Source organism: Nicotiana attenuata, unplaced genomic scaffold (assembly GCF_001879085.1).
Source record: "Nicotiana attenuata strain UT unplaced genomic scaffold, NIATTr2, whole genome shotgun sequence".
Taxonomy (NCBI): Eukaryota; Viridiplantae; Streptophyta; class Magnoliopsida; order Solanales; family Solanaceae; genus Nicotiana; species Nicotiana attenuata.
Genome location: NW_017670642.1, coordinates 403,954 through 425,248, shown reverse-complemented (window position 1 = coordinate 425,248; position 21,295 = coordinate 403,954). Strand labels below are relative to the sequence as shown.

At 39.4% G+C, this 21,295-nt stretch overlaps 1 protein-coding gene across 1 annotated transcript in view; it reads right to left on the bottom strand.

The window, feature by feature from the left end:
• LOC109241829 overlaps positions 1 to 21,295 on the bottom strand; it is a 36,112-nt gene that overhangs the window by 6,679 nt on the left and 8,138 nt on the right. The window contains exons 4-11 of the mRNA XM_019408644.1: positions 20,743 to 20,841; positions 19,267 to 19,444; positions 16,628 to 18,366; positions 15,535 to 15,747; positions 10,900 to 13,149; positions 10,033 to 10,142; positions 9,060 to 9,459; positions 8,620 to 8,937 (exon numbers count right to left, since the gene is read on the bottom strand). Of these exons, the coding sequence (XP_019264189.1) occupies positions 8,620 to 8,937; positions 9,060 to 9,459; positions 10,033 to 10,142; positions 10,900 to 13,149; positions 15,535 to 15,747; positions 16,628 to 18,366; positions 19,267 to 19,444; positions 20,743 to 20,841 (5,307 nt within the window). The remainder of the gene's footprint in view (positions 1 to 8,619; positions 8,938 to 9,059; positions 9,460 to 10,032; positions 10,143 to 10,899; positions 13,150 to 15,534; positions 15,748 to 16,627; positions 18,367 to 19,266; positions 19,445 to 20,742; positions 20,842 to 21,295) is intronic.

Here is a 21,295-nt window from a genome sequence, read left to right as displayed (position 1 = left end):
CGAGACAACACAACAGATGTGAACAGCTTGGCGGGTCTTTAGTTTGGTTTGGTGTCTTTGTGACCGAGGAAGGACGTCGATATCGCTAAGATCAGTTGGAGATGAGATGATGATCCGGTCCGCCCTGATGACGTTAAGGGTTTTACCTTCCCTCACTTGTAACGAGGTTATGTTTGATGGTTAATGTCCCAGTCAATCTGATGGATGGCACTTTACCCCCAAGAACAGCCTTCAGAGCGTCAAAGATCAAAGTGGGCAGAGATGCACCTACACACATTGACCTGGACGATGATGATGATGCCCCAGCGCCTATGGCACCACCCCGGAGGTCTTATGATGCAGCTGGTTCCTCACGGCAACCCCATACTGGGGCGGAGTTCTCTAGAACATACACCAGCCGACCCTTGTTGACTTCTGTGGAGGAAGACGTGGCAGAACTTCGCACCTCGGTAGATAGCCTGCATGTTTGTTTGGATGCCATGTCTAGACGGCAGGCCAGGTCTGAGAGCCGGGTGATGGCTTGGTTCCGGGCTCTAGGGAGGGCCTGTCACGTGGATCCCAACACCGTCTCTGACTCCGAATGATGACCAGGGAAGTCCTCTTACTTTTCTGTGCTTTAAACTGTTTTATGACATGAGGACATGCCATACTCTTTGTGTGTGGGGTGGGAGACTTGGGTGTCTGTATATATGATTTGTGTATATATGTGTTGTTGTACATGTAGCTTAGATGTCACCGACTTGGCCCAACGACGGACACTGTTGACGGGTTTCTTGAGGGTTAAGGTCGGATAAAAAAAAAAAAAAAAAACTAAGAAAAGTTAGGAGACTCTTCCTGATGACGGACCACCTAGACAGTACTCTTGAGGGAAGTAGTCTAATCAAAAAGCCAAAAAGATATTTTATTTTCTTTTTAGGTAGTGTAGTAATTCCCCCTTGATTTTTCTTTTGACCGCGGTTCTTTTCCAAGGGTTTTTCTTGAACCGGGTTAGGTAGATTTTTCTTTAATAGATTTTAGGACCCTTAGGACTCTTGTGGGCTAAAAAGGGTTGGGCAAGAATGCATCCTGTGGTGTTCATACCTGCAAATACTTAAAACGAACTTGAAGGTGCGACGTCTAGGTTCATGTGTAGACTCTTAATATTATGCCTTAATTTTGCACACCTTGTCTTATTTGAATGCTCTTGTGAATGTGTTGACAAACTAATTCGGAATGAGTTACATGCCAAGTGTGTGTGAGGTTATACACGTATTCTGTGCTTGCAAGCGATACCTAGAACTTGCCCCGTGTGTGTGCAAAGCGAAATAGTAGTTGTTTGGTCTTAGAGATGATTTAGGCATTTCTTTGTGTAGCCTATATAATAATGAATCCACCTGTTACACATTACCATAGCTAACCCCTTTGAGCCTATAATCCTTTTTCTTTGGCAACCACATTACAAGTCTTACCCATTTGTTTGAATTGACCATCTATTTGAACCTTTTCACCTCTCATGAGCACTTGAATTGTTATGAACCTTGTAAAAGTTAAAGTGTGGGGTGGTCGGTTTGGCTTTCGAGTGGAACTAATGGAATAAGGAGAAATGTGCACTGTTTTGAAAAAGGAAGAGCCACTTGAGTTGAAAAAACAAAAAAAAAATTCTTGATAAGTGGTGGCTCTTAATGTAAATGTGCTTAAAGAAGTATGGGGTAATATAAATTGATGTGAAGGTGGAGTTGGGCTTGACATGAGGATGATGTTTAATTGAGAAAATGTATGTATTAAAGTGCTTAGGGAGGTGTAGTCACTCTTATATCTAAATGTATCCTACCCATCCCGTAGCCTACATTACAACCAAATGAAGCCCTATTGATCTTAGACTGAACAACTCGATTAGTAGAGTATTACACTAAGGGCAAGCTTATGGTGTATCTGTGTGGCATATGAATGTTCTTTGCTGAGAGTGAGTGAATTCGTTTATTCTACAGTTCCTTGTTGTTTGATTTCATGTGTGTGGAACTTCTCTAAAAAATGTGATGTGAAGGCATTGAACTCAAGAAGAAAAAGCAAGTCTTCACTTCTGTTAGAGTACATAGAGTAAGCATGGGTGTGGCATGGCATTAGAGTCTTCATCTGAGGTGTGGCTGTTACACTGCTTATGTTGTTCTGTCATAATAGCAGGTGTGACATAAAAAGGGTAATGCATCAAATGATTAGGCCTAAAAGTGTGGTTTAACTTGCTCGAGGACGAGCAAAGATTTAAGTGTGGGGTGTTGATAATAGGTAAATTAGACTATAATTAGACCCTAAAGAACCATATTTTTGTATAGCTTTGTCGTAAAAAGTGATAACCAAATGCTCTGATTAGTGCTTTTCATGCTTTGCAGGTTAAGAAATAAGTCGATGGAGCAAGTTTGGGATCAATTACGGAGAAAAGGAGGCTAATCAAACAATGCCCTAGAAATGCACCAAGTGAAAAGTCAAAGGAAGGCAGAAGTTGGCCTGCCGCGGTCAGACCGTAACCGCGGTAGGACCGCGGCAGAGTAGAGATGAAGATTCAGAGACCCTTTTTGGCCGCGGTCCCGGCGTAACCGCGGTGGGACCGCGGCAGAACGCGAAATAGCCAGGGGCAGGAGAAGTCGGGAAAAATTGGTGTAAAACCTTTATAAAAAGTAGGATTTCGGCTACATTATTTCATCTTTTTCTTGCAATTTTCCATGATGAATATTATTGTAGATTATCTTCAAGTTGTCATGAGTAGCTAAATACTTTAGTCTAAGGTTTTGATGGAACCTATTGAAGGAGGAACTTCTTGATTATGTTAATATAGTTTGCCGGTTAATCTCTATTTATTCAATTACGTGTTTATTGTAGTTAATTGACAGGATCCTCAATTAGCTGTGCCTATTTAGTGTGCATAACTCGGGAGAGAGTGCATATTTAGGTAATTATTGAACAACACCACTCCCAAAGTATAAGAGGGATCTATAATTGCGGGTTTAAAGGCGGGATTAGGGATAACGAAGCCTTGGGTGTGGTCTAAAGTGAGCTGTAATAAACAAAGGCAGCTAGCGTATCTCGGGAGAGTGCGTCTAGTAAATTATCGCAATTACTCGGGAGAGATTTACGGTAAAGAGAGTGCTCATGATTGATAGAGATATTTTGGTGAATTTATATGAAGCATAACCGGAAGGGATTCCATCAATAGGGAAAATCACTACCTTAGAACCTTCTCATTATTGTTTTCAACCTAAGAATATTTAGTTTACAGCTGTTAGTTATTTATTTTCAATCTTAGTTAGTAGAAATACCATCCAATATTGTTTATAAAGTTTGGGAAAGTGATTATAAAGGATTTAGTGATTTCAGCAAAGGTAATTGATAGGTTAATTCTCTGTGGGATTCGACTCCGGACTTGTAAACCGAATTATATTTGCAACGACCGCATTGTCCTTTTTAGAAGGCATAGTTGGGCGTGATCAGTCCCCCATTGCAATCCATGCCCCATCAGTTCCACTATGAATCACCTCTAATTCATGCCATAATGTTTTCCTGTCTTCAATAGTATGTAGGCCGTATACAGCTGTAAAATAGAACTGTAAATTGAGTGCACCAATAGACACCTTTCCATGTATCAACTGATTGCTCTTCATCATCTCACTAAATTGTATAACATTTGGATCCCATATTACCCATATCCTTCCTTTACCATTTGCTTCATAGTTAGTAGCCCAACTCCATCCTGCTGCAACCTTCTTTAGTATTTGATTGGCATTTGTTTCAATAACTCTATGTGTTAGAATAGTCGTGTAAATAGGAGTAAATAACTCTAACCCTAATCCAATATGTATTAGGAGTAGGATATGTTATGTGTGTATATATAGGGCTCATTGTAGCATTGTCAATTAATCAATAATAATATTTTTCTCCCATGCATTCTCACATGGTATCAGAGCATTAGTGAGAAACATATCGTTGTGCATCATTCCAGCGACTTAAAAGGCTGCCCGTAATCAAGTCACTTTCTATCGGTGTTGTGCAAAAAAGAACCAACACCACCACGAGGTAGATCACTCGTCGGCGACCAACCCTTCAAAATTTCTCCGGCAGAAAAGCTGCCACGCGGCCACACGCGCCGGCAGAAGAATTTTTCCGGCGAGCGCGTGAGCCCACTTCCGGCCATTTTTTGATGAAACTCCTTCAGGGCAGTTGGATCGTCCTTAAATTCCGAGCCTATCCATAATTTTATTTTTCAATTCCGACCACTTTGGAATTTTCCGGCGAGCTACAGTGATTTTTTCCGGCGTGAACAGTGATCCCAGCGATTTTCTGCTTTTTTCCGGCACAATATTATAATGGAATTAATACCTGAAGCTTTTGCCTCACAATCCGTTGGATTAAATGCAATAAATCCAATCCAGATGGTTTCTTTACCGGATTATATTGAGTTCCTTCAGTACAAAGCACGTAAACAGACATCTTCACGATTAACCTCCGCCGTTCCAACAAATAGTAGCATGACTGGTGTCTCCCAATCTACACCCTCTGAGTCTTGGGTCATTAATTCAGGTGCATCTGATCATATTTCTGGTAACAAATCTCTTTTCACTAGTATCTCATATTCTCAATCTCTTCCAACAGTCGCAATGGCCAATGGGTCTCAAGCCATGGCAACTGCAATAGGTCAAGCAAGTCCACTTCCTTCCTTACCTTTAGACTCAGTTCTTTACGTTCCTGGTAGTCCTTTTAATCTCATAGTCGTTAGTTGCTTAGCCAAATCACTTAAATCGGCAGTTTTATTTCTTGATGACCTTGTTTTTATACAGGAACGCAGTACAGGGCGTATCATTGGTACTGGACGTGAATCAGATGGACTTTATTACCTTATCCTTGCAAAATCACATGGACTCGCATCTTGTCTTCCTCCAATAACTTCTCCCGTTACTGATTCACCAGATTTATTACATAAACGGTTAGGACATCCCAGTTTATCAAAACTTCAGAAAATGGTACCTGGCTTATCTCACTTGTCCACTCTAGAGTATGAGTCGTGTCAGCTCGGTAAGCATACCCGCTCCCATTTCCGGCGGCGTCTTGACAATCGAGCAGAGTCACCTTTTACTTTAGTCCATTCAGATGTTTGGGGTCCTAGTCGGGTTAGCTCTACCTTAGGATTTCGCTACTTTGTCAGTTTCATTGATGATTATTCCAGGTGCACTTGGATATTTTTAATGAAAAATCGATCTGAGTTGTTTTCTATTTTTCAGACCTTCCATGCTGAAATTCAAAATCAATTTGGGGTTTCTATCCGCACATTTCGTAGTGATAATGCCCTAGAGTATTTGTCTTCCCCATTTCAGCAGTTTATGAACTCCCATGGGATTATTCATCAAACATCTTGTCCGTACACATCCCAACAAAATGGGGTAGCTGAAAGAAAGAATAGGCATCTTATTGAAACTACTCGTACCCTACTCATACAATCTCATGTTCCGCTGCGTTTTTGGGGGATGCGGTTCTTACATCTTGTTATCTTATTAATCGTATGCCATCTTCAGCTATCCAAAATCAAGTTCCATTCTCTGTCCTGTTTCCTCACTTACCCTTGTTCTCTCTTCCACCCCGTGTCTTTGGGAGTACGTGCTTTGCTCATGACCTTACTCCAGGAAAAGATAAGTTAGCTCCTCGTGCTCTTAAGTGCATATTTCTGGGTTACTCGAGAACGCAAAAGGGATATCGATGTTATTCTCCTGACTTTCAGCGATTTCTTATGTCTGCTGATGTTACCTTCTTTGAAACCCAATCATACTTCACAGGTTCCGTTAATCACTTAGAAATTTCCGAGGTGCTACCTGTTCCTTCTTTTGGAGATTAGGTCCCTATCTCCCATTCATCTCCCTCCATAGCTCCACCGCCTACAGTTCCAATTACAGCTCCACCACCTATAGCTCCAGTATCACCACCAAGTCCAGTGCCACCACCTAGTCCAGTTCCACCAACTATAGATCCAGTGCCACCACCTAGTCCAGTTCCACCAACTATAGCTCCAGCGCCACCACCTAGTCGAGTTCAACCTTCTACAGCTCCACCACTCCTGACTTATCATCGTCGTCCGCCCCCAGCATCAGGCCCAGCTGATTCACGTCCTGCACCTGACCCTGCTAATACTGCGGACTTGTCTCCTCTTAATCAACCGATTGCACTACGAAAAGGTATACGGTCCACAGTTAATCCTAATCCTCATTATATCGGTTTAAGTTACCATCATCTCTCACCATCCCATTGTGCATTTGTGTCATCTTTGTCCTCTGTTTCCATTCCTAAGTCTACAGGTGAAGCACTGTCTCATCCCGGATGGCGACAGGCTATGATTGACGAGATGTCTGCTTTACATACGAGTGGTACTTGGGAGCTTGTTCCTCTTCCTTCAGGTAAATCGACTGTTGGTTGTCGTTGGGTGTATGCAGTCAAAGTTGGTCCAGATGGCCAGGTTGATCGACTTAAGGCTCGTCTTGTTGCCAAAGGATATACTCAGATATTTGGACTCGATTACAGTGATACTTTCTCTCCCGTGGCTAAAATTGCATCAGTCCGCCTTTTTCTATCCATGGCTGCTGTTCGCCATTGGCCTCTCTATCAGTTGGACATTAAGAATGCTTTTCTTCACGGTGACCTTGAGGATGAGGTTTATATGGAGCAACCACCTGGTTTTGTTGCTCAGGGGGAGTCTAGTGGCCTTGTATGTCGGTTGCGCCGGTCCCTCTATGGTCTAAAGCAGTCTCCTCGAGCCTGGTTTGGTAAGTTCAGCACAGTTATTCAGGAGTTTGGCATGACTCGTAGTGAAGCTGATCACTCTGTATTTTATCGACATTCTGCTTCAAATCTCTGTATTTATCTGGTCGTTTATGTTGACGATATTGTTATTACCGGCAATGATCAGGATGGTATTAGTAAGTTGAAGCAACATCTCTTTCAGCACTTTCAGACTAAGGATCTGGGCAGATTAAAATATTTTCTGGGTATTGAGGTCGCTCAGTCTAGCTCAGGTATTGTGATCTCACAACGGAAGTATGCCTTAGATATTCTTGAGGAGACAGGAATGACAGGTTGTAGACCTGTTGACACTCCGATGGATCCGAATTCTAGACTTCTGCTAGGACAGGGAGAGCCTCTTAGCGATCCTGCAAGATATAGGCGGTTGGTTGGTAAACTAAATTACCTCACAGTGACTAGACCTGATATTTCCTTTCCTGTGAGTGTTGTGAGTCAGTTTATGGATTCTCCCTGTGATAGTCATTGGGATGCAGTTGTCCGCATTCTTCGGTATATAAAATCAGCTCCAGGCAAAGGTTTATTGTTTGAAGATCGAGGCCATGAGCAGATCGTTGGATACTCAGATTGGGGAAGATCACCTTCTGATAGACGTTCTACGTCTGGATATTGTGTCTTAGTAGGAGGAAATTTGGTGTCTTGGAAGAGCAAGAAACAGAATGTGGTTGCTCGGTCTAGTGCAGAAGCAGAATATCGAGCAATGGCTATGGCCACATGTGAGCTAATTTGGATAAAACAGTTGCTCAAGGAGTTGAAATTTGGTGAGATTAGTCAGATGGGACTTGTGTGTGATAATCAAACTGCTCTTCATATTGCGTCAAATCCAGTATTCCATGAGAGAACTAAACACATTGAGATTGACTGTCATTTTGTTAGAGAAAAGATACTCTCGGGAGATATTGCTACAAAGTTTGTGAAGTCGAATGATCAGCTTGCAGATATTTTCACCAAGTCCCTCACTGGTCCTCGTATTAACTACATATGTAACAAGCTTGGTACATATGATTTATATGCACCAGCTTGAGGGGGAGTGTTAGAATAGTCGTGTAAATAGGAGTAAATAACTCTAACCCTAATCCAATATGTATTAGGAGTAGGATATGTTATGTGTGTATATATAGGGCTCATTGTAGCATTGTCAATTAATCAATAATAATATTTTTTTCCCGTGCATTCTCACATCTACTATAGCCAATAGGCTAATTTTATTCATCCTAATGAATCTACTGAACTCCTTTTGCTTGAACAGCTTATTGAGACCCCTAAGCTACTTTCCAATCTCTCAAAGCTAATTGTATTATGTTTTTATTCATTTGGGTTTATTTATCCCCCGTAGATTCCCCTGATAGTTATTTGAATTTTGTTAGCTCCTTAGTATTAGCGTGAACATCTGTATTGGAGCTGAAATTATTCCTTTTTTGACTATTATACTCTTTTGTAACTATTATGCATCTTCTTGATGCCAGCAATGAAATTAATTACTTCATTAAAAAAAAAAAAAACAAGTATTGGTCAAAAAATTGGACAAAACTTTAACTTTTCAAAACATTTAACTTTCTTTGACGAATAAGTGGGGCTCTACCGGAAATAACTTCTCTACCTTCACAAGGTAGGGGTAAGGTCTGCGTACACATTACCTCCCCAGACCCCACTTGTGGGATTACACTGGTTTTTTGTTGTTGTTGTTGTTGAATAAGTGGGGCCTAATTATACCGAGTGGCATCTTAGATCGACTCTTCCAGAAACAGCGAGCCTTTCTATATATGCATGCAGACAAAAGCAAAGGGAGGGAAGTGTAATCTAGCTTACCTCTGATAGAGAAGGAATGCTTAATTTGTGCATGAATATTGAAACTTTTGTTCGGAGAATCTCCTTCTCCTCATCATTGAGTTGCCCAAAGTAGAGAAACGTAATATTATCAAAATACTTAAATTCCTTCTTCAACTCATCATCATCACACCAACAGATGAGCCCAAAGGATGGGTTCAGAGATACCCATTTATCTTCTGCAGTTGGGAGAACCAGATAATCCATTGTCAAAAGACCTTCTTTCAAGAAACTAATATCTTCAGATCTCAAAGATCCTGAATTTAGTTCGTCAACCCACTTGAGCAATATATGAAAGACCTGAAAAAACAAGTATCAAATCCATTCTTAAGCCAAGATATTCAGCAGAAAATGGTTTCATTAGCATCAAAATCATTCATCAACTATCACGATGGAAGTTTTTAGCAACAAAGATAGCTTACATTCTTAGCTGCTTGCGAAGGTAAAGCAGCAGATGACAACTGTAGCAATATTTGAAGATATCCATGGAAATGAGGAAGCTCATCCACTCCACATTCTTTCACAAAAAAGTCATGAAGGGCTGGATACATGCTACATAACATTTTGGTGAAAGGGTGCTGAACTGAATGTAGATCAAATTCCGGGCATACCATCTTCACTTGGTCCACCGAACCAGTTGAATCATGCCAAAAGACTTCTTTAGATGACAAAAGAACACCAGGCACAACATCTTCATGTGAAGCAACCAACTTACAAGGGACAAACACAAAAGGTCCATCGCATAATTCTTCAACCACTTTTCTCTCTGAAGTACTCATCCTACTCCAGATGAAAGTGTAGAGCTTTGACATTTGTGACAAACTGAAAAAAAGAGCAATGGATAAGCATGAAACATCAGAATAATGATGAGAAATAGCAGCTCACAATGAAGGAAACCCTGACACCTCTAAAAGTTCCTACTTTTTATGCATTCGAGAAGTTGGAATATTACAAGGGGACATGTTATGGCTAGGTGGTACTGACGTTCGATCTTTCTATCAGTTGATTTGAAAAAAAGTTAGTTTTTTTTTTTTTTTTTTAAAGAACTCAGTAGGACTATTAAATTTTTTATACTATAACCAGTCAACGATGGGGAGAAGGCATAAACATGACTCTAGCAAAGCAACCACCTTAATGACAATGACTAGCGCTTTTTGTCCTAAACAAAGATAATAAACAACATGAACATCAATAAACCAGTTACCAGACCCAATACACCAACTTCAGTATGTAAATACATAAGACCAGCTATTGCATTATGGATCACTTGAGCCTTAACTAATTCATAATTCTATCCACAGGAAAAGAAATGCTGAAACCCTATTTTTGTTCAGATAAATGAAAAAATTAGCATCTAGCTGATTTCACACGTTTCTGCAGAGGAAGATCAATTACCTAGCGCTCAAAGGTACTTTAGATCTCCAAACTTTAAGAATTGCTAAAGTGTCATCAACTGTAACTTGTGTTTTCAACCCAAGAGCTGTTACCAACTTTTCGCTTCTCACCTGTTTCACAACAGAAGAGCACTAAGCCACTACCAAAAATATCATGGAGAATAACCAAAAACAATAAAAATGGTTACAAATAGCAAATTGAAAGAATAACGAAGCCAACAAAGAAGAAAGGTCTTTTCAACAAGCACATGTTGGCTCAAACAAGAACAAGACTGAACGTAAATGAACAAATCACTAGCAGAATAAATTCAAGCTTCTCCTGAAAGTCAAATCCACCCACACTTGCTTCTAACATATACAGTTCTTGAGAAAAACCTAAAAGAAGGCTGACATAGTGAAAACTCCTCAGTAGAACTAACTAAATTTTAAATAAATAGATAAACCAGATCGGATTTGAGCTGACCACTTAGTGAGTTACCTACCACAGTAAAAATACTGCATAAATAAGACGAGGTAGTTTGCTGTACCAGAATAAGGCATGAAAAAAGCAGCCACATCATATTTTTAATACAGACTACACTGTGATCACTAGATTCTTGCACAAAAAGTCATGGACAAGCCAAATTAATAGGTCGAAGCTCCTCATTCAAATGTTTATTGACATGAAACTACCAGGTTAATCATCTACTTCAGGTAACATACAAGACCCATGGTTTAGACCAGTCCTAGCATCCAGAAGTCAAACTTTCTTGTTTCTCTTTTTGGTTCTTTCCCTGTTAGGGAGGGGGTGGGGGTTTACACCAACAAAAAGCACGAAGATGTTCTGATTAATATCACTACATCAAAGTTCGTTTAAGATCAGACAGACCTTTGGAATGGCATAAGGAGCATTGTCGCCAAAAATTGAGCGCACAGCCTCACAATCATGGAATAACTCCCTTGGACGGTGGAGCTCATTATCCATACGTGATGCTAACCAGAGAACATCAAGGAGGATTCTGGTGAATGAAGAGTCAAATATTTTCCTTTCTCCTGTGGAACTGAAATAGAAACCAGTAACCTTGTCACAGAAATATTCATCCCACAAACTATCAAGCACCTCCAAGACGTACTTGCTTTTTTCCTTGTCACGTGCTGAAGATAATCGTGACAGCAAATTGACAAACTCTTCAGACACCCAATCTTTCGCAATTGATCCTTTGGAAATCAAATCTTTATCCCATGTTGCATTCATGGAAACAGAGCATACATCAGAAATACTTTTCTCAACTTGAAGAACTCGTACAAAATCAGTGATTCCAATCTCCTGGAAAAACTTTCTCCACTTTAATAGACCTCCAGTTAAAGATTTATTGATTGGATGTTTCAAGAACATATCATCAATCTCAAGCCATTCAAGATCTAATCCATGTGTTAATCTACTCATATCAATGGGATTTCCGAATTCCTTGCTGAAATGGATAGGAAACTCAACAAGACGTTTGCAACCATGATTTGTCAATATGAAAGCATTGTCGCGCACTTCACCGATAATTTGGTCCTTTTCTGACTGACAGTCAGGGCAACTGGACTGTAAGTGCAACATCAAGAAGGCAAGATATTCTGTCATTGTTTCTCTATGTCCCTGTTCATTTTGCTCTCTGTAGAGAAATGGTAGAATATGCATCTTTAATATTTGATGTGCTGATAAACGTTGGACACCAATTCTGTACAGCATCCTGGTAACATTATCTACTATTGATGATTCGGAGCATGACGTGCCAAGAGCAGCAGCCGCAGAAAGAAGTGCAGGACTCACAGTCCTAAGAGATGAATACAATATTGAAAAAGTTTCTGGTGAACACTCATCACTAGTTGCAGTGCCCATTGAATCAACATGCAACCAAAGTGCACCTTCGTCCAGTGATCCATATCTACCATCTGAAAGGGGAATAAACGGAATTTTCTTGAGTTCCTTCATGAGATGCGATTCAATCCCAAAATCTGCGGAGTTTTTTCCATTTGATGACATTGTAAAAAACGCATTTAACCACATACATAACCATTCCAAACCCATTGACTTTAGACCATCGCCCGAAGAGCATAAAGAAGTTACAACCTGAAGTAGAACTTTGAGTCCATATTCCTCAATTCCTAGAGCCCTGGCTAATAAATCTGGTAGAACTATATCTTTATGCAAGAAACCAACACCAAGATGCTTGCGAAGCAAACTATCAGGCAAAAGGTTACGAGCCTCATGGGTCCAATTTCTCAAAACTTTACATGGAGGAACCCACTCATTATCCATACCTTCTATTATCAAGCAGTTTGACGTGCGTAATCTAGAAAGGATCATCCGAGGAAGACTAGAAAAGAAACCATGAGCCTCCCCTACAAGGGGAACAAAGCTCATATAAGCTGTAACACCTTTTGCTGGATTATCCTTAAAACACGGCAGATCACAAAAGGACCTCTCTGCACTAACAAACAAGCCAGGGAACTCTGACAACAACCACTGGTTCCAAGGACTATCACCATCAACTTCTTCCCTGGATGAAGGGAGCACAAAATCAGCCTGAAGTATAAACTTCAGGCCGTATTTTCTCAGAGGAAGGTATGAAAAAACAGGTTGTTGGTCCAGTTGTGGGTTGTAGCTTCCATCAAGTGTTTCCTGCAACGTAAACGCTATGGAGATTTCTGTTGTTGGGGTATCAGGACGAATAGTGTCAGCCCGCAATTTCTGGGATACCACAAAACAAGTCAATTTCTCCTCTCCGAAGGAAACCTTAATGATACCATTTCCCACAGCTTCTTTCCTCATAACAACAATAGAATCACTTAGCATATTTCGGAATTTGATACAGTGAAGACGATGAAGAAAAAGCAGCAAAGATGGATGAAGATCAGCAAACATCGACATAATGTTCTCTTCGCCAGACCGTTCCAAGAGATTTGATCTGAAGGGAAGCACTATGCATGTATTCCAATGATTGCAATAAGAACTTGAAGAGGCCAATCTGGTATAGAAGTCAATGTCACAAGGAGGAACAATAGTTGGTAAAACAAAACCTATCTGGCCATTAGTTATATCAAACTTAATATGGAAGCCATTAGAATGAATTTCTGGAGCATCAGTGACCTGTAAAAACAAAATAAAAATTAGGGTAAGCTAAACTTGATTGGTTCAACTTTTAAGGTTCTTAGCACTTAACTTGTCGTACTGCTGAAATTAAAAGTTCAAAATTGAATATTTGTTAAATTTAGTGATTTTCAACGTATCTCACAGGGCAGCCAGCAACCTGGAAATCACACACCTCCAATATGCAGATGACACACTGGTGTTCTGTGATGCTGACAGAGAACAACTGAAGATGATGAGGGTGATATTCGTTCTATTTGAAGCTATTTCTGGGTTGCACATTAACTGGAGCAAAAGCCATTTATATCCAGTTAATGAGGTAAATGGACTCCAAAACCTCACTAACATTCTTGGAGGAAAGATAGGGGAACTACCGACTATATATTTGGGCATGCCTCTAGGAGCTAAGAGCAAGTCCAAAGGGATTTGGAATGATGTATTGGAGAAGTGTGAAAAGAAACTGGTTAACTGGAAAAGTCAATACTTGTCCTTGGGAGGAAGACTAATCTTGATTAACAGTGTGTTGGATGCCTTACCTACTTACATGATGTCTCTATTCCCTATTCCTGTCAATGTGGTGAAAAGAATAGATGCAATGAGAAGGAAATTTTTGTGGCAAGGCAACAGCAACGACAACTAAATTCATCTGGTCAAATGGGATGCTCTATCAGTCAGCAAGAAGAAAGGAGGACTAGGAATCAGGAATTTGAGAGTACAGAATCACAGCTTGATGATGAAATGGTTCTGGAGATATGGTTCCAATGAAAATTCACTTTGGAAGGAAGTAATCAAAGGGAAATATGGAGTAGAAGGCAACTGGGCAACCAAACATGTTAGTGGTCCTTATGGAGTAAGCCCCTGGAAGTCCATTAGAAACTTATGGCCAAAATTCAGAAGCAAGGCTCACTTCAGAATAGGTAATGGTTTGAAAACTTCTTTCTGGGAAGACAACTGGCTTGGCCAAAATTCACTTAAGCAGCTATTCCCTGACATCTACATCCTGAACCAGCAACAAGAAGCAACTGTTGGTGAAGTATGGTCTATCCATGGTTGGAACCTTAGCTATAGAAGACTACTCAATGACTGGGAGATAACCAGGATAACAGAATTTTACAGAACACTAGATCAGTTCAAGGGGATATCACTCTCTGAAGACTGTATTCTATGGCAAGGGAACATGCAAGGTATTTTCTCAGTCAAATCAGCATACAAGGAATTAAACGTCTCTAATAACCAGATTGATTGCTGGCCTTGGAAGTTAATATGGAAAGTCAAAATTCTATATAAATTTGCCTGCTTTACTTGGCTCTTGGCTAGAAAAGCAGTTCTGACTCAGGACATCCTCATCAGAAGGGGCTTCCACTTATGCTCCAAATGCTATATATGCGGTGAAGAGGCTGAGACAATCAGCCATCTTTTTTTGCATTGCAGGATTACAGAACAAATATGGAGGATTTTCATTAATCTGAAGGGGATCATGTGGGTAATGCCTAGGGATATAATGGACGTCCTAAGATGCTGGAGCAATTACGGCACCTTATCCAATAAGAAAGAAAGATGGAAAATAGTCCCAGCTTGCATTTGGTGGGCAGTTTGGTCAGAGAGAAATCAGAGATGCTTTGAAGACAGAAGTAGCACCATACAGAAATTGAAAATGAAATGTTTAGTTCTTTTCCACTTTTGGTGTAAACAAAAGTATATGGAAGATCCAGAATACATTATTGATGTCCTAGGCTCTCTGTAGTACAGTAGGGATTTAAGATCTTCCTATACCATCTTTTGTAATTTTGAAAGATTGCACCTCCTTGGTGCAGTTGATATATATACAAAATTCTTACCTTCTCAAAAAAAAAAAATACCGGGTTCAAGTGAACCATTGTTCAAAGGCTCCATCCACCTCTGCCTATCATCCATCTCCTCCAAGTTACAAAATATTGCAGTTTCAAAGAATAGTGTGTATGTAGATACAACTATCATTAAAGGTACAATTTCTAGAGCTGGTTTATATTGTTTGGGCTCATATTTCATTAGGGGCAAAACTTCAATCTCATAACTACTTAAAAATTAACGTGCCTGTGGAATGATGTTAATCTAACTTCCATTTATTCTTTAATAACATATCAAGTAGGGGTGACTTAAAGTTAGCCATCTCCTAGCTTACCAACAAAGAAAAAAACTCCAATACAAAAAAGGGGGTTTCTGATCCTAAGAAGTTTAGTAGTAAAACCTTTAATGCACTGAAAAAATGATTGCCTCTCTTTTTAAGGAAATTGATTGCTAACTCTCAATTATCCAGCACGAAGGTGCAACTAACAGAAAGTAAAAGCATATTCTCTAAATATAAGTAACTAAATGAAATTTAGCAGACATATTTATGTATATTACCCGAAATACTGATTTGAAACCGATGCCTTTCTTCCCAATATATCCAGCATTACGTCCTTTCTTAGTAGAGTTCCCAACATCACAGAGAGCTCTGATGTTATCAGCAGAAAAGCCACGCTCATTGTTTAGAACTATAATGCCTTTATCCTGAAGAATGAAAGTCAATGTGGGTTCGACATCCTCGGGGTAGATATTATCATCAGCATTCTGAACCTGAATCAATGTACCATTGTAAAGAGAGCAATCAGTTATATCCTTTTGGCAGCTTAGGCACAAAGCGCTCCATCTTATAAAATTCTTCAGCAGAAACAAAGTTTTAGAGTTCCTATCAGAAGAAAATCCAGTGACAAAAAAAGCCCAGAACAATAACCTCATACTCATTGCAAAGCTAAGACAGTCTAATAGTTCCTGGGGAATTTGAACTCTTCAGGGAAATTAAATCCAATTACTAACGAGACTAGAAGTTGCAATATGCATATTATTAAGTTATTCCTTCCATCTGATAGAAACCTTGTCTCAGATTCTACTGCACCAAGAGCATTACAAGGAAAAGGCATAGAATGTGCCCTTGATTTCCTTGGTTGATATTGGTAAGAAATATAGAGCAGCTAGAAACATGGGCTACAGAGGTCATCATTTACACAATTCCTCCATCGACTAAATTCCCGGTTATCTGATTTAATACACCTTTGATTACTTGCTAGAGGCATCGAATGTCCTTGATTTCCTGATGGCCCTCCACTTTTCTGCGGTGCCTATCTTCTTACAGCTACTCTACGAACTTTTAGGTACTTCTGATTTTTTTTAAAATAATTTTCATTTTAGTTATTTTATAGCCGTCTATCTGTTGCACGTTGGTTCACATCTAATTTATTGTAACTTCTTCTTTTTTTCAACTCCAATCTACTTCTTCCTCTGAGCCAACTCAAGATAAACCTTTGTATCACAAATCCACATTAAAGTCCTCCATCTTTTTCCACATTGAATGTTGAGTTTACAAATACAACCAACACTAGAATGAGCCAGATATAAAAGAATTGGGATACAATAAGGTAAACACTTAACAGATAAGACTAGAAGGAGGTATACTGACCAACTCTAGGATAAAATGTGAATCTTGAGAATATAGCTCCTGCGAAAGACAATGGAGTGCTCTCCCCAGGCGAGCATGCTGCTTATTCAACATTGCACTTTCAACTAGAGAAATATCAGGCTGCAGACCAAATTCTTGTCGCTGAATAGATTCAATAACCCTGGCAGCGGAGTTCTCACGCTCACATGAGTGCTGTGTGGCACTATCAGCCAAATTATCAGGACGAACACAGGTTATAAAACCTGCAGAGCAACTGGCATCTCGATTTTCATTTTGCTGCATTGGATCTTGGGAAAGGCTAATTTCATTTCTAGACAAGGGATATTTGTTTGATTCTTGCATGAAGGTTGACTTGTTGCTGAAATCAAGCTCTGTGACTTTCAAGCATGTTGATCCAAAAGGCATTAACAAGTTAGTGATAGAACAGGCACTTAATTTGTGTTTATCTTCAATCCACTCCACAATGCCCAGAGACATTCCAACACGATGAAGCATAAGACGCTGCTCTATCCGTTCACATTCACCTAAGATAGCTGAAGGAGCATCTTTGACAAATGGCTGCACCCCTGTAAGCAAGATGTCTGCAGCAAAATGGCAAAACTCAACAGGCAGATATCCCAGACAGTCGAGAACAAATCTCGATGCAAAGGTCACAATGCTATCAACACTACCCTTCCTCAATAACTTGTTATTTATAGTCGATGTAGTTTTATCAGGTATGAGCTGTCTGCACAGAGATATGTCATGCTTGAGGGAGTCCTGATTGTCATGTAATTTTATTTCCTCATAATTCCTAATCAGAACTTCAAATGCCTGACGTGCATGGCATTTTAAGAGTGAATTAGGAACGTTTTTTTCACCACCATATAAAACCAGCAAAGATAACAGTTTGACAGCCGTATCAAAAGAATTTCCTTGCAGAAATACGTTTACAAAAGAATCAATGGTGGCTGAATGATCAACACGGACAACCTTTCCGCACGCGGTTACCAAACACAACAATTCTTCAGTTTTTACATCATTTAACAGCCAACCCACAAGAGAACCAAGAGAAGAAGCAAATACCATGTCCCAATGTGACCACAAGTTCAGATCTATCAACATTGGAGCACTGACCAAGACCTTTATGGCATCTTTTGACATCACTAGACGATCTGTATAACCTACATCATTCTCCAAACCAGATCTATTTAATATATTCTCATTATTTCTACCAAATGTATATTCCTTGAGCAATGTTTCAGAGAATACAACAGATTTTAAAGTCACATTGCCTTTCTTTGCCTTCACAAAACCCTCTATATCTATCATTACGTCACTTCCAGCTACTTTTAAACAGACTAAAGGGAATTGCCTCATTAGTAACTCACCAATCCTTCGTTTGTCTACTTTTTCGTTCTCCCATAAGCACTGTGAAGCCTGTGATAACAATAGATCAAACTGACAATCAAACATTGAGGGTTCGAGAGGAGGCTTCTCATGCATGTCATTTGTTAAGAACCTTGGTAAAACATGACTAAGCAAATGCATATTTTTCTCCAAGAAGGGCAAGATATTCCCATGACCAAGTGACTCAAAATGCTTCACAGAGAACTGCTCTGTCAACCAAGATTCAAGCTTGTAAAACTTATTCAACAGGAAGAAGAACTTCTCATGGTATGAACTTGCAAAGGACAAGGCATCATCATCACCCTCAAAATACATAGAAATTTTACTATGTATGTCCTCAATAGTGACACCTACTTAAACAAAAACAATAGAAGGGTTAGATTTCCAGTGGAGAAGAGGTGAAAAGGAAAGCCAAAAGCATAATCTTGAAGAAACAAAGCTTAGATTCTAGTTCATTAGCAGTATGAAGAGTTGAAAGTTATGCTGAATTGTTATACCCCACCACCACCACCACCACACACAGAGGGTTGGGTATCTGGAGTGTGGATAATACAATCTGGGGGGTTCAATATCCAATAACACAATAACGGGAATGGGCCCTGCTCTTTGCAAAGCTATTCAAAACATTGTATCAATCTAGGAGAATCATGCATTATCTTATGTAAATCTGTTGATCTGCAGCCAACTGAAGCAGGCTAGCCATTTATAGATTTCAAGCACCTTAGACTTCTATTCCCTTTTCTTTTCCAAGTATTGGCTGAAGGAGTATGTGAGTTACATACAAGAAGTTGAAGAGAGAAATGACAATACTCCCTTAGCAATCATGTGGGTTATTTGGAAAGAGAGAAATAGGAGGGCATTTGAAGGGGTGGAACAACAACAACCACCACCCAGTATAATCGCACAAGTGGGGTCTGGGGAGGGTAGGATGTACGCAACCTTACCCCTACCCTGGAACAAGATTTTGTAAAATTGCAAAATAGTCTCTAGTTTCTAGTTTCTTTTTGGTGTACTCTTTGAGGTCCCTATTTGTATAGAGGATTGGATCTCCTCTGTAGAGAACCATATTATGTGTAGGTTTTTTTTTTTTTTTTGGTTATACAACTTGTATACAAGTTCTCAGGAATTGTTAATAAAATTATTTACCTTCCTTATCAAAAATAAAATTATTTACCTTTTCAAAAAAGAAAATGACAAAAAGTTGCAACACCTTGCAGGCAAAATAAAAACCTCAATGGTGTACAACTCACCACTTTCACACACCAAGAGCTTCTCAGAGTGCTTGGTAACATCCCTTTCAGGTGACTCAACCTCAATGCAGATGGAGTCAGCACAATTTTCAGTGCCTCTATTGGTCTCTTCATATTGGTGAAATATTTGGAGCTTATCATACAAAGTGTCCCACATTCCATGTTTAATAGATGTAACCTGCAAAGTCATCACACTCAAATTAAGAAAATGATTTTCAGTCTAGAAGGTAGTCATTAAATTCACATAAGTACAAGAACATTAGGTACAAAATGAAGGGAAGTTATCTGGAATAATGGTGCATGTTGGAGTGGAGGTACAAGCAATACACCCACTGAATCATAGACACAATCTAAAAGTTTAAACTGTTATAGAGCTCTCCAACATGCCCCCTCACAAGCAGGCCTAATTATTGTCTTGGTTCAAGCATGTGAAAACATTTTTGTTGGACTATTGGCGGTAAAACTAAAATGCAAGATCTCTGCTTGCACTGACACTGTGAATTGTGTGAACCGCATCATTTTTTTGAATCGCATCATCTAAAAGCTTAAGTCGTTTGTGAGTAACTACATTTATTTGTTTATTAAAAACATGCAATACACCCAAAAGATATACGTCAGAATATAACCGTTGAGGCAATATAAGACATGTAATGTGAATATGTGATGGATCTATAAAAGACATGTAATGTGATGGATCAAAAAGGCATGTAATGTGAATTTCTTAAAGAAACATAGAGATTCTTCCTACACCTTCAGTTCAAAATCAAGTAAAATCACAATTAGAAACGAAAACATGGAAAAGATAAAAGGGTCAAAAATACATCACTGAAAGAGCAATATCTGCCCCTGAATAACCATTCTCTGCAGCAAGATAAAGGATTCAGCAAACCTTTGTTCCATTCCAGACAAAAATATACTAGAGAAAACAGCAAAAATGGATTCTAGAACCTATGAGGCATTAACCGAAGTGCATTTATGACTTGGACAAGTTGTTTAAAGCTTATGCTGGGCTTTAGAGAGCAATTAACAAAGCGTGCGCTTTTATACAGAAGAAAGCAACACACGTTTGAGGAGTTTGCCAAAGGAAATGTAGTTCCCTGTTTTTTCAATAAAGATATCCTTGGTAAGAAGTTCATCAGAGTATTTCAAAGAAACGAAGTGTGCCGTAATGGAGATGGGCCCATTTCAAGTCCACAGGAAGTCTTGCAGAAGATCAATCAAACACTTGCATTATAAATATAAAAGAAGAATGCAAAGTCCTACTTTATCTAGCTGATGTGTGAAAATTTCATACTTAATTGATGATTTCAAGAGCTAAAAGAAAGGCAACCAACGAATGCCTATCACAAAAGAGTATTGAAGATGTCCTGAATTGAGATAGGTTTGCTCATGAAGCAGGATTTTTTTTATTAGGAAAAAAAAAAGTACTCAGGTGACTTATGGCTAATTAATTATCAAAATACTCCGTAAACTTACAGCAACTTGAAGCAATCCACAAAATGGATATGATGAAAACAATCTTGTCACTTTAGTTTTTTTCCTTGCCTTATAGAACTGAAGCATCCTCTGAAAAACCTAAAACACAAAAAAATTGACAGAAAATCAGCATGTGTGTACAATTGTTGATTGTCAGCATCTGAAGCATAGACCAAACACCAAAAATAGGTGCTTAAGAGAGCCAAAAAAGAAAAAATGCAGTAGCTATTAGCTAAATAATTTGACAATATTGCAAGAGGCAAACAAAGAAATAAAAGTTAACATGAAAAGAACATGCATACATTTCTTTTTTTTTTTTTTTGATTTGCACCGGGTGTCCGAGTTTCTAAGAGCCACGACTAATCCCGGGGGTGCACAGGCTCTCGGCAAGGAGTTTCCCGCAAGTGCACCACGGTTAATTCAGGTTTTTACCCAGTCCGATGGCCCTCAGAAATTGTTTGCACCCAGTGGGTTTCAAACTTGAGACCTTGAAAGGGAGCAAACCCCAAGGCTCAAGTCTATTGCCACCAGGCCAACCCCTGAGGGTTTACAT